Source organism: Bombus impatiens, unplaced genomic scaffold (genome assembly GCF_000188095.3).
Source record: "Bombus impatiens unplaced genomic scaffold, BIMP_2.2 scf_0969, whole genome shotgun sequence".
In the NCBI taxonomy this organism is placed as follows: domain Eukaryota; kingdom Metazoa; phylum Arthropoda; class Insecta; order Hymenoptera; family Apidae; genus Bombus; species Bombus impatiens.
The window spans coordinates 5,461-16,104 of NT_177388.1; the positions used below are offsets into that span (position 1 = coordinate 5,461).

At 38.7% G+C, this 10,644-nt stretch overlaps 2 protein-coding genes across 3 annotated transcripts in view; both read right to left on the reverse strand.

Moving 5' to 3' along the window:
* Positions 1-4,442: 4,442 nt before the first annotated feature.
* LOC100746397 (cilia- and flagella-associated protein 298) lies at positions 4,443-7,647 on the reverse strand. Its single transcript, XM_024370831.2, has 5 exons — positions 7,285-7,647; positions 6,047-6,196; positions 5,210-5,295; positions 4,892-5,062; positions 4,443-4,707 (listed from the first exon to the last, which is right to left on the reverse strand). The coding sequence occupies exons 1-5, from the start codon at positions 7,421-7,423 to the stop codon at positions 4,459-4,461; spliced, it is 795 nt and encodes a 264-aa protein (XP_024226599.1). The 5' UTR covers positions 7,424-7,647; the 3' UTR covers positions 4,443-4,458.
* A 741-nt stretch (positions 7,648-8,388) lies between these two features.
* LOC100745795 (rho GTPase-activating protein 7) overlaps positions 8,389-10,644 on the reverse strand; it is a 356,581-nt gene continuing 354,325 nt past the window's right edge. For both annotated transcript variants that reach the window (XM_003493120.4, XM_012391197.3), the window contains one exon: positions 8,389-10,644. The gene's annotated coding sequence lies outside the window, so the exon portion shown is untranslated.

Consider the following 10,644-nt stretch of genomic DNA (forward strand, 5'->3'; position numbering starts at 1 on the left):
AGCCGCTATGGATTGCTCGTGGACCCGTGAAAGAAAAAATTCCTCGACACGACAACCCAGTTGTCATCAATGGGATACGCTGGCACGGCCGACGAAGTATCGATAAAAACTATTATCGGCGAATCAGTTTACCACCAACTCTTGGCGGAATTTCCAGACCTAACTCGTCCACCGGTTTTCGGAAGAGAGAAGACTCGACACGATGTGATACACCACATCGAAACCACACCCGGCACACCTGTCTATAGCAAACCCCGCCGCCTCGCATCTGATCGACTTCAACAGGTTAAAGCAGAGTTTGAAACGATGATCGAGCAAGGCGTGAAGAAGGATGGGAACCTACTACCATATGGCGACTATCGTGCATTGAACGCTCGCATCGTACCCAACAGGTACACGCCGCCACATATCGAAGACTTCGCGCAACATCTACATGGTAAGAATAGCTTTTCAAAAATCGATCTTGTTCGCACATATCATCAAATTCCGATTGCGCCCGAAGACAATCGAGAAAACCGCGATAACGACACCTTTCGGACTTTTCGAAGCAACCAACATGATGTTTGGACTTCGGAACGCCGCGCGAACACGTCAGAGATTCGTCGACGAAATCACACGTGGTCTCGATTTCGTCTACGCGTACATCGATGACTTTCTCATAACTCCGGAAAACGAAAAACAACATCGCGAATATTCGCGAATCCTGTTCAACCGCCTCAACGATTACGGTGTAGTGATAGACCGCACGGAATGCGAATTCGGCGCGCACGAAATCACATTCCTCGGATATATGGTAAACTTCGACGGAATTAAGCCGCTGGCCGAACGTGTCGAATCGATCGTAAATATTTTGAAGCCCGCGAACGTTAAGCAGCTACGTAGGTACCTCGGTATGATTAACTTCTACCGACATTTCATACCGGGGACCGCGAAAATACTTCAGCCATTTAATGACCTGTTAAAAGGTGCGAAAAAGAGCAACGCGCCCATTGAGTGGTCGGAACAATCTGATAACAGCTTTCGCGAATCAAAACGTGCCTTCGCGAACGCCACAATGCTAGCGCGTCCGATACCAGGTGCGCCCGTCAGCCTCGCGGTAGACGCGTCCGATTACGCAATAGGTACAGTATTGCAACAACGCACGAACGACGAATGGCAGCCGCTAGGGTTCGTCACGAAATCCTTGACCCCGCGCAGCGAAAATATAGCGCGTATGATCGCGAACTACTCGTGATGTACACCGTGGTCAAACGTTTTCGACAGAAGGCCGTAGAAGGCAGAAATTTTGCAATATACACCGATCACAAGCCCTTGACAATGCATACAACTAAAATCTAGAGAAATGCTCGCCGCGACAATTTCGATATTTAGATTATATTGGTCAATTTACAACCGACATTCATCACATAAAAAGTCTAAACAACGATGTAGCCGACGCTCTGCCACGCATCCCAGCGATAGGAAAGTCCGTAGATCGCCAAACGCTCGCCGCTGCGCAAGAAAATGACATCGAGCTACGCGAATTAGTCAAATCCGATACATACGCGTTACATCTAAAAAAGATACGTTTTCTCGATTACGACATAGAAATATATTGCGACGTATCGGACGACACCGTACGACCGTATGTTCCGAAATCTTTGCGACGCAACGTATTTAACTCGTTACGTGAACTTTCCCATTCAGCGATACGTGTTACACAAAAATTGGTGACGACGCGTTTCGTCTGGCCTTCGATAAACAAGGATTACCGAACTTAAACACTACAATGTATCTCGTGTCAACAATGTAAAGTCACCAGGCACATATCCTCACCCATCGGAACATTCGGAGAGTTAGGCCGATTCGAACACATACACATAGACATTATCGTGATGCAGTATTCGCAAGGCTATCGATATTGTCTAACGTGTATCGACCATTTTTCGCGTTGGCCCGAAGCCATTCCCATCGTTGATATAAAAGCAGCAATCGTTGCTTCGACCCTACTTTCTACATGGATATCTCGTTTCGGCGTATCTTTTAAAATAACATCATAACCAAAGACGCCAATTCGAATCAAAATTATTTGAGGAATTATGCCGGTTGCTCGGCATTAAGCATTTGCGCATGACGACCTAACACCCTGCGTCCAACAGGATGGTAGAGCGTTTGCACCATCAACTGAAAGCAGCAATCAAATGCCACGATATAAGCAACTGGGTAAAAATCTTGCCAATTGTTTTATTGGGGATACGAACTGCTATAAAGGAGGATCTGAATGCAATGGCAGCCGAAATGGTTTATGACACCGGCATACGATTGCCGGCAGAATTCTTCGTACCAGCGAAGCAACAGGCCAATTCCGAACAAGCAAATCGTTTAAAAGAACGGATAGAAAAAATCAGACCACACCCGATCACACGACACGGCGCGAAGAAAACTTTCGTTTTCCGCTAACTAAAAATATCGCCCTATGTATTTTTACGCTGCCTTTACAACCACCCTACGACGGGCCATATAAGGTGATACAGCAAGGCGAAAAAAATTGTACAATAGAAATAAACAATAAACATATAAAGGTATCCATAAACCGATTAAAACCCACTTTTATTGTAACCGACGATATCGAACATCAGCAGCTCGAAAATAGCGCAGGAACCCACGACGTGTTCACATCGCGCAAAACCCCAACAATGCAAAATACTAAACGAGCGCAGCAAAGCGAAGGTGACTCAAGAAGTCATTACACCACGCGCGCGGGCAGGAAAGTTCACTTTGTAGGCAGGTTGTAGATAAGTTAGTACATAAGATCTACCTGTGTAAAAAAAAAGATTAACGTAAGGGGGTACTGTAGCGGCACTCGACAAAGACTCTATCCATCGAACAAGATGATTGCCAGACGTCGGAACATTTTTATAGCATATTTTCTACCTAACCTAAAGACCCGCTATAAACCTTAGGATTTCTCTAACTAAGGTTCTTCAAACGAGCAAATATCCTTTGTTTTAGCATTTCCTAAAGTTTATTACATACTATAGAAAGATACGGAAAATATGGTTTTTCTCACGTACGATGCTTCCCATTAGCAAAATTCTCTCGAGGGCGATTAGCATCTTTCCTCAACTACCGACCTAGAGATTAACTAATTAACAGTAACGTCCATTTTCCTCACTTTCCTAATGAAAATTTTCGTCGACGAAGCCGATGATCTTGTATCCTTAGACACACCCATCATAGTTTTCTTCTGCAGCATCATCGTGACGGAAAGTCAGCCAAGAGTCGAGTCTCGAGTCGTCAATCGATAGTCTCCAGTTAGCAGTCGTTTGTTGGTAGTCGATAGTTGACTAGGTCCCTCGACGCAATCATCATCCGAACTCGCTCCGCACACTCTGCTGAATCGCTATTGTAACGCATTGTCTAGAAGTCGAACTTGTAACCGCGAAGCGCGAAGCGCGAACCGCTAATGTAATCGCAAGCTCTACGCAAAGTGTACAACGAGAATATTTGTTAATTAGTATATTGTTAACTATACTCTAGTTTTTCTTCAGCACATATCATGACTAACCACTTGAAAAGATTTAATTAAAATCTTATCCTTAGGATTTTTTAATCAATTTTTTTTAAGATTTAGGTTGTTTTTTCGCATAACGAGCAAGGATTGATTGTTTCGTAAATGTATGTATAAGAAAAGGAAAATTTATTTGAAGATTAATAAACCTTACGTAGAAAAGAGTGGATGAGAATTACTGTTCCAATCAACTGTTTCATAATATTTATAATATATAAAACAAGGACGTACAATGTACGAGCACTGTAAAGATACAAAATTCTCTAGTTTACTTTTAATAGTAAAATATTCTGTTCTATGCATATCTTATTGGTAATTTCATAACAACATTTAATTTCTTTCCCAACCACTGATAACATTGGAATTTTACATATTCTATACTGAATCGGCAACGTTGAAGATGACAAGGCTTAAAATGATACGTGAGCTTCAATGCCTCCCAGAATTAGGAGAAAATAAGTACATTGTATTGTGTTTCTACTTTTCAGTACTATACTCGAATAATATATAGTACAATGTGAAATAATAAGAGTGGATGATGAAACTTACTTAAATACTTACTCATTGAAAGGGAAGATATGTAATACTTACCGTCAGTAGATATTTTTCTAACATGCAAGGTATAGATAGAAAATAGTTTTCTTGTTTTGTACAAACATCTTAATAATTATGGGATATGTCTTTAGTACTATTACATTATCAATAACGTAACTTACAATTAATAGTTAGCATCGATTAGTACATTAGAAAATGTAGACATCAACTATCACAATATCACCTTTTCAGAAAACAATGTATATTAGTGCAAATTGGGAAATTTAAATTTTGTCTTTAAATTATTTCAGAAATCTATTATAGGTAACGTTTCAAAGTTGCAACTCAAATATATGTACGTACAAAAGAGAAAACTACTTTATCAACAAAACGGAAGCTTCACTTACCTTGAGCTGTTCCTGTCGCTTATAGGCGTGTAGCATTAGTTGTTTCCTTTCCTCTTCTGACATTAATGGTTCACGAGCAGGTCTTCCGCCTCCTCTTTTCTGTAGCTTGATAATAATCTTTGTCTTTTCGTTCATCCCGACATAATCCTTTAATTTCGTCCCTGGTAATAATTCTTTTCCTGAGAACCAAAGTTGTGCCAGTTGCACATCTATAACCTGCGACCATCAAATGTATCCTATAGCATCTACAAAGTTCTAATCGAACAATTACCAATAATTATATAAATAAAAAATGGTTTGTTATTTTCAAATAATTTTTATTTATTCAAGTATCATTTAAATAAAATTTTATTCGATTTTATCTATTTGAAATGTTAGTCAAATAAACTCGAACTCTGACCTCGAGCGATGCTTGAGTGCCGCTCAAATCCTCCGTGTTCTCGAATTCCTGACGGATAATATCATGAGGAGGAAGCCCCATTGGATAAACAATCGTCACGGCACCCCTTAGAATGTCCAATGCCTCTTGCACGGTTTTCTGTGTCACCAGCTTTTCTTGCTGCACCAACTTCTACGAAGTCCAAAAACGAGAGAAAAGACGCCAGAAACACATTAGTAGAACACATAGGGCGAAAACGAGAAAAGTCTATCCTTCAGTTGATAAAAACAAGAAACGAGGAACATACACATACACACAGACATATAGGATGAAAATTACCTTCGAAACCATAGTTCGTGCCTCTTCGATCGTTTTCTTCAAGACCTCCTGCATCTTCACGTTAGGCTGTTTGCCATTTCTGCGGCCTGAAACATGGAAACCACTCGTGGTAACATTCTGGCTGGGACTGGCAAGCAATTAATGCAACGATTACAAGCCCATTCGAAGCAACAAAAATCCTGGTTGAGCCAATTTCTCGCCTGCGTTGCACGCTCCATTCCCGATAACCATATATTTGCATGCGCCCTAAGCGCGGCCGTTTAGAACGGCGTAAAATAAACTGCATCGTTATTCCCTTCCCTTGGCTCAAAAGTCCGTCGCTTGTATATACGAGATTAAAAATATAATTTGTCATCAAAAAATTCTTCACCTTTTTACGATATTTTAACTTTTTTTTTAGGTATATATGTTTTGATTTATATAATTTATAATTCCTAACTATCTTAGCATTTCTAAGAAAAATAATGTACATTGTACATAATCATTGACGATAAAATTGTAGTTAGATCTTCGTAAACAAATTTCATGCACACAAGATATTTCATTTAATATTAATAGTACTCTTGAATCCTATTATATCTATAAAATTCTATAAATTAACTCTTTCACATCCACGGAAAGGATGTTTCATAGAATGAATTCTACAGAATCCGTATAATTTCCATCAATGACCTCATATTGTTAAATAACCATATTTAAAATGTCGTTTATGAACGACTTTCTATGGCAAAATGTGTAGGTACTATTTGTTTCGTCTACTAATGTGAAAAAGCTAAATATAAATATGCGCATACATGCCAGTATCCTTCTGAAGGAGCTAAATACGTTTCCACGTACCTATAACGTCCTTGTTAAAGGTCCATCCGCCTATCGGCACGCATTTTTCACCCCACTCGTCCTTGAGCTTCAGCTCCTCAACCTGTTCGTCGGTGAGGCCCATCATGTCATGGGGCAGCATGGTGCCGTGCTTGATCAGCTCCTCGATTTCTATTTTTCGAAAAACACAGACCATGGTGCACGGTTAAGCGTAACTCCACGTAATTATTATCCCGGCGCGACGTGTGACTAATATTACATGGTGCGCAGGATGGATGGGTTCATAAACTCGGCCCTCCACTTCTTATTACGCGCTGTTATTACGAGCCGCGGGTGAGGCCTTCCACGAGAGATAATCGTTAATGGATTTCTCGCGTTAGCGTTCCGTACAGGAACCGAGACCGACTATAACGAAGCAGAAGAGTCCATTGGAAATGGTAAAAAAATCGTCGAGATTCGACTTACTAGTACTCGTGTGAACATACGACCACGTACAAATGATAATTCATTGCTTTAAGAACGTATGTAATTGCTAATGGAGAATTGCTTCCTTGGTTAGCTGTATTTAATTGATCGTAAATTGTTATTCTCTTTCGCGGATCTATGTGAAAGGTCAATCAGTCGTTGGGTGGAAATTGTTAGTATTTTTTGGTATTAACGTCTTTGTAATTTAATATAGATTTATAAATTTGGAATGCTATACAAGTCTATATATATATAAACATTTAAGAACAAAAAGTCCTACAACATTCATTATATTAAAAAAAATCCCAAATTTGAAAAGTTCCTTCAATATCCAGAAATGTTCAAGTTCGAAGATAACAAAGAATAAAGACGTAAAATCTCTCTGGTCAAGAAAAATTTATAAATAAGCGGCAGCATGTAGACAATGTTAAAACATGTCATTGGATTAATGGCACAATCGGAGAATAAATGAAGGGATACGTAACTTGTTATCGTCAATGAAATCATTGGCATTCGTGCGGCCCGTAGTAATACTCGATAAAATCGTACGCATTCGGTTTGCGAGAGGCCGTTACATGCACGTGAAAATAAAAAGGCCGAGAAAACGGTAATAATGCGTTTTACGTTGTTACCTCGGGACAACTCATGCCACTTAACTTGCGATCCCGCAGTCAACTGTGCCTAAATAAAGTGTAACTTTCCACCGACAAGCGAACGTTTTCTTTTGCCACGCTGTTAGATATGTCATCTTTCTCGATCTGATTCCCCCTTTCCGAGATACAAGCGATCATTACCATAACATATTCTTGAGACTTTCAGCCGACCGTTGTAAATAATAGTAATGTCGTATATAATGTCTTCAATCCGAGCCTCCACGAGTGTGTCGTACAGAAACTGGCTCTCGTCGCCTTTCTTCACGTGCAGCCGAACCATTTTCTCAGAAAGCTTGGAACAAAGAGTACGTGACCACTTTCAGCTTCTTGCAGCATGTATTACTTTATTTATATGAGATGCGACGAGCGATAAACATCATAGTCTTTAACGATAGGCTGGAAGACTCTACCAGTGTGATTAAAATAATCGATTCATAATTTTTTTACAGAATTTTGAGAAAATAATGTAAAACTTCAAATTCAGAAGGTGTACTTTTTCAGCTACATGAGGAAATATATCACGTAATATGTTATATTTCACGTTAGTGATTAAGAATTAATATGGTTACTAAAAGGGATTCATATGACGTTCAGATAACGTTACAGTGACAGACATTCTACATATTGTATTACTGGTAACACGAGATACTATCATTTTCATTATAAGATATTGGAAACATTAATAAGAATAATGAAGTTAATTAATTCTAGAGTATGTTTATCGCTTCTCGTGATATGATAATACTATAATATTGTAAATATGACAATGTAAATAGGTTACCTTTTCAATACAGCTAGTCGGTTCCAAAGATTTGGTGCTGTCAGTCAATAAAACAAATTGTTAATCGGTTTGATACTTAACTCACTTAAGAATTCCAAGGTAAATTATTCTTCGAAGAAAAATGTATCTACTTGATGTTGGAAACGAAATGTATGCAACACGTGTTACACGATAATAGAAATTGACAGTACCCTTTAAAGCGAAAATAGCAGCTTGTGTCCGGCTAACTGATCGAGAAACGGCAAGATCATAGCACGAACGCGAAAACGCCAATGTATTGCTCGTGGTAACGCAAAGTATCGATTAAACAACTCGTGATAAATCGTTTTTAACTTTAACTGATCGTTCATTGCACAACTGAAAATCGTAAATACGCGAGCTGTAACTTGATTGTTTCGAAAAAACGCGTTTTGGAATGTAATTAAATGGCTCGTACGCGAGGTGTACAAAATAAAACAATCTCGTTTAATGAGTATATAATCGTGTTTCATTATTGTATAATATACATATTTACATATTCTAGTGAAACACGGATTACAAGAATAAAGACGACCATATATCGTTACAAATAACGGAGAAACATTCAGACGCGCTCTCTTGCCTGCTCTCTCTCTCTCTCTTTCTCTCTCTCTCTCTCTCTCTCTCTCTCCCGCTCTCTCGTTCTTTCTTTCTCTCTCACTCATTCACATTCGCGGTACTCCCTACTGGCGTTTTTTGGACACAAAAATATCATCGATATATTTCTTTCTTTTCCATGTAATTACTCTATGTGTCAATAATATAATAATTATATTAATAATAATAATTAAATATTCTCGACGCAGCGTTCGTAGAATAAAAATCTATACACTTATATCCGATATCCGTAACTTCATCTAACTTGTAAATGACTAGTATTATGTTAAAATACACTTATAATTCGATTCGATGAGGTGTATTATTTCTCCAGGTCGTTTTTTTTCCTGATTCGGTATATTTGTATAATATATTTTTTTCTTTTTCTTCATTTTCTTTTAAGGTGTAAGGGGAGTCTGAATGAAGGTGGTCCCTATGCGTTAATAGTGCATGCACAAACGTATCTTGAACGATGACGGATTCGTTCTAAATGCTCGACTGTCCGAGAACAATTGAAAAAAACAGTTCCCCGGGCCACCGGCTCGATTGACATTTATAATTTCAGACAGACAATTAACAATAGACGCTATGACGATTTTTCAACGCTTCAACATCGATAGTACGAGTGACAATGACAATTGCTTAATTAACGCGAGTTTCACATCGTTTGCGCCTGATTGCAACGGGCGCGAGAACTTACACATTTATTCAAAATCCTTTCGCATTGCTCGATTAAATCAGATTAATCGTAAGATTAGGGCATTATAGGGGAAGGAGACGTAATTTTACGACGATTTGGAAAAGAAATACAATTTGAAATTGCACGTACAGAAATATCGAACGCAAGTGGACCGCGTTGGACGTCCAATTTTCACGTTGTTAGCTATTTTGTATATAAATGGAATATACGTAAATACATTGTATAATTGCGTATCCATTACAATAATTTCACACACGGTCCTCGTGGTCATCTAAATTATGACATGTACAAAAAGAATCGATCTGAAAGAACTATGTCTCGAGATACTTGTTACGACGGCGCGTGATATGATACAATAGAAATATTGGCATTTGGTCCGAAAGAAACATACAAAATAGGGGCTCTTAAGTGCTAAACAGTGAATTAATAATATTGTGCGCGGCTTCATTCTCCTATCGATCGCTTGTATATCATTTGGTGAGATTAAAACATCGTGCGACGCGGAATATTACATACACAGATTGCAACAGCATTTGTAGCGACTACAAATCCAAAAATATTCTACGTCCATTCTCTCACATGCTTCGCGTATATTTTAATCGATACGATTATTGAAATCATTCTATCTAACCATTGAAAAAGGCAACATTATTTGCTACGTTAGCGTTCTTCTTCTTTACATCGAAACATCGCAAAAGATTGTATATTCCACAATGTGTTATCGCCGAAGACAAAAAGCATCGCTCAGTGGAACTTCGATTAACATTATAACATCGGACTACGGATATTTGCAAAAATAGTGCGCTGTATCCTACGTACACAGGGGAAACACGTACTAGCCCATTTTTAACTTTCCTTCGATTCGGTCTCCTGCCTTTTTTTATTTTTTATTTTTTTTTCTTTAAATGACTTTCACGATCACTGGACGGCAAGATCCTTAGACAATAAAACATCACACCGAGAGAATTTTCGTCTAGAATTACGATAACAATAAATTCTTTCTTCTTCATCCTCTAACAACACGATTAATAATAATTCGTCTAATTCTATACATCTCAGGCTTCAACAAAAAATGCTTCACATCAATTAAAGCTCGTGCATGGTACCGTTAACGTTTCTGTTTTGCATTTCTTTTTCTTTTTTTTTGTTTCCCCTATTTTCAATTATAAATATCATCTCATTAATCAACTCGAGAAACGCACGACGGGATTCATATCTTTGACAGCGAGTTGTCCCATTACATCCTCCAAGATCTCTTAACTTCTTGGTCATGGTACCGATGAAGTGGGCGCGATTTGAATTCTTCTTTATTCCTCGTCAATGGTAGGCTGAACCTGTAGCACATCCTTCAGGATCCTGTGTTCTTCATGCTGATCATCCTGATCCTGTAAAGTAGAGAAAGGAC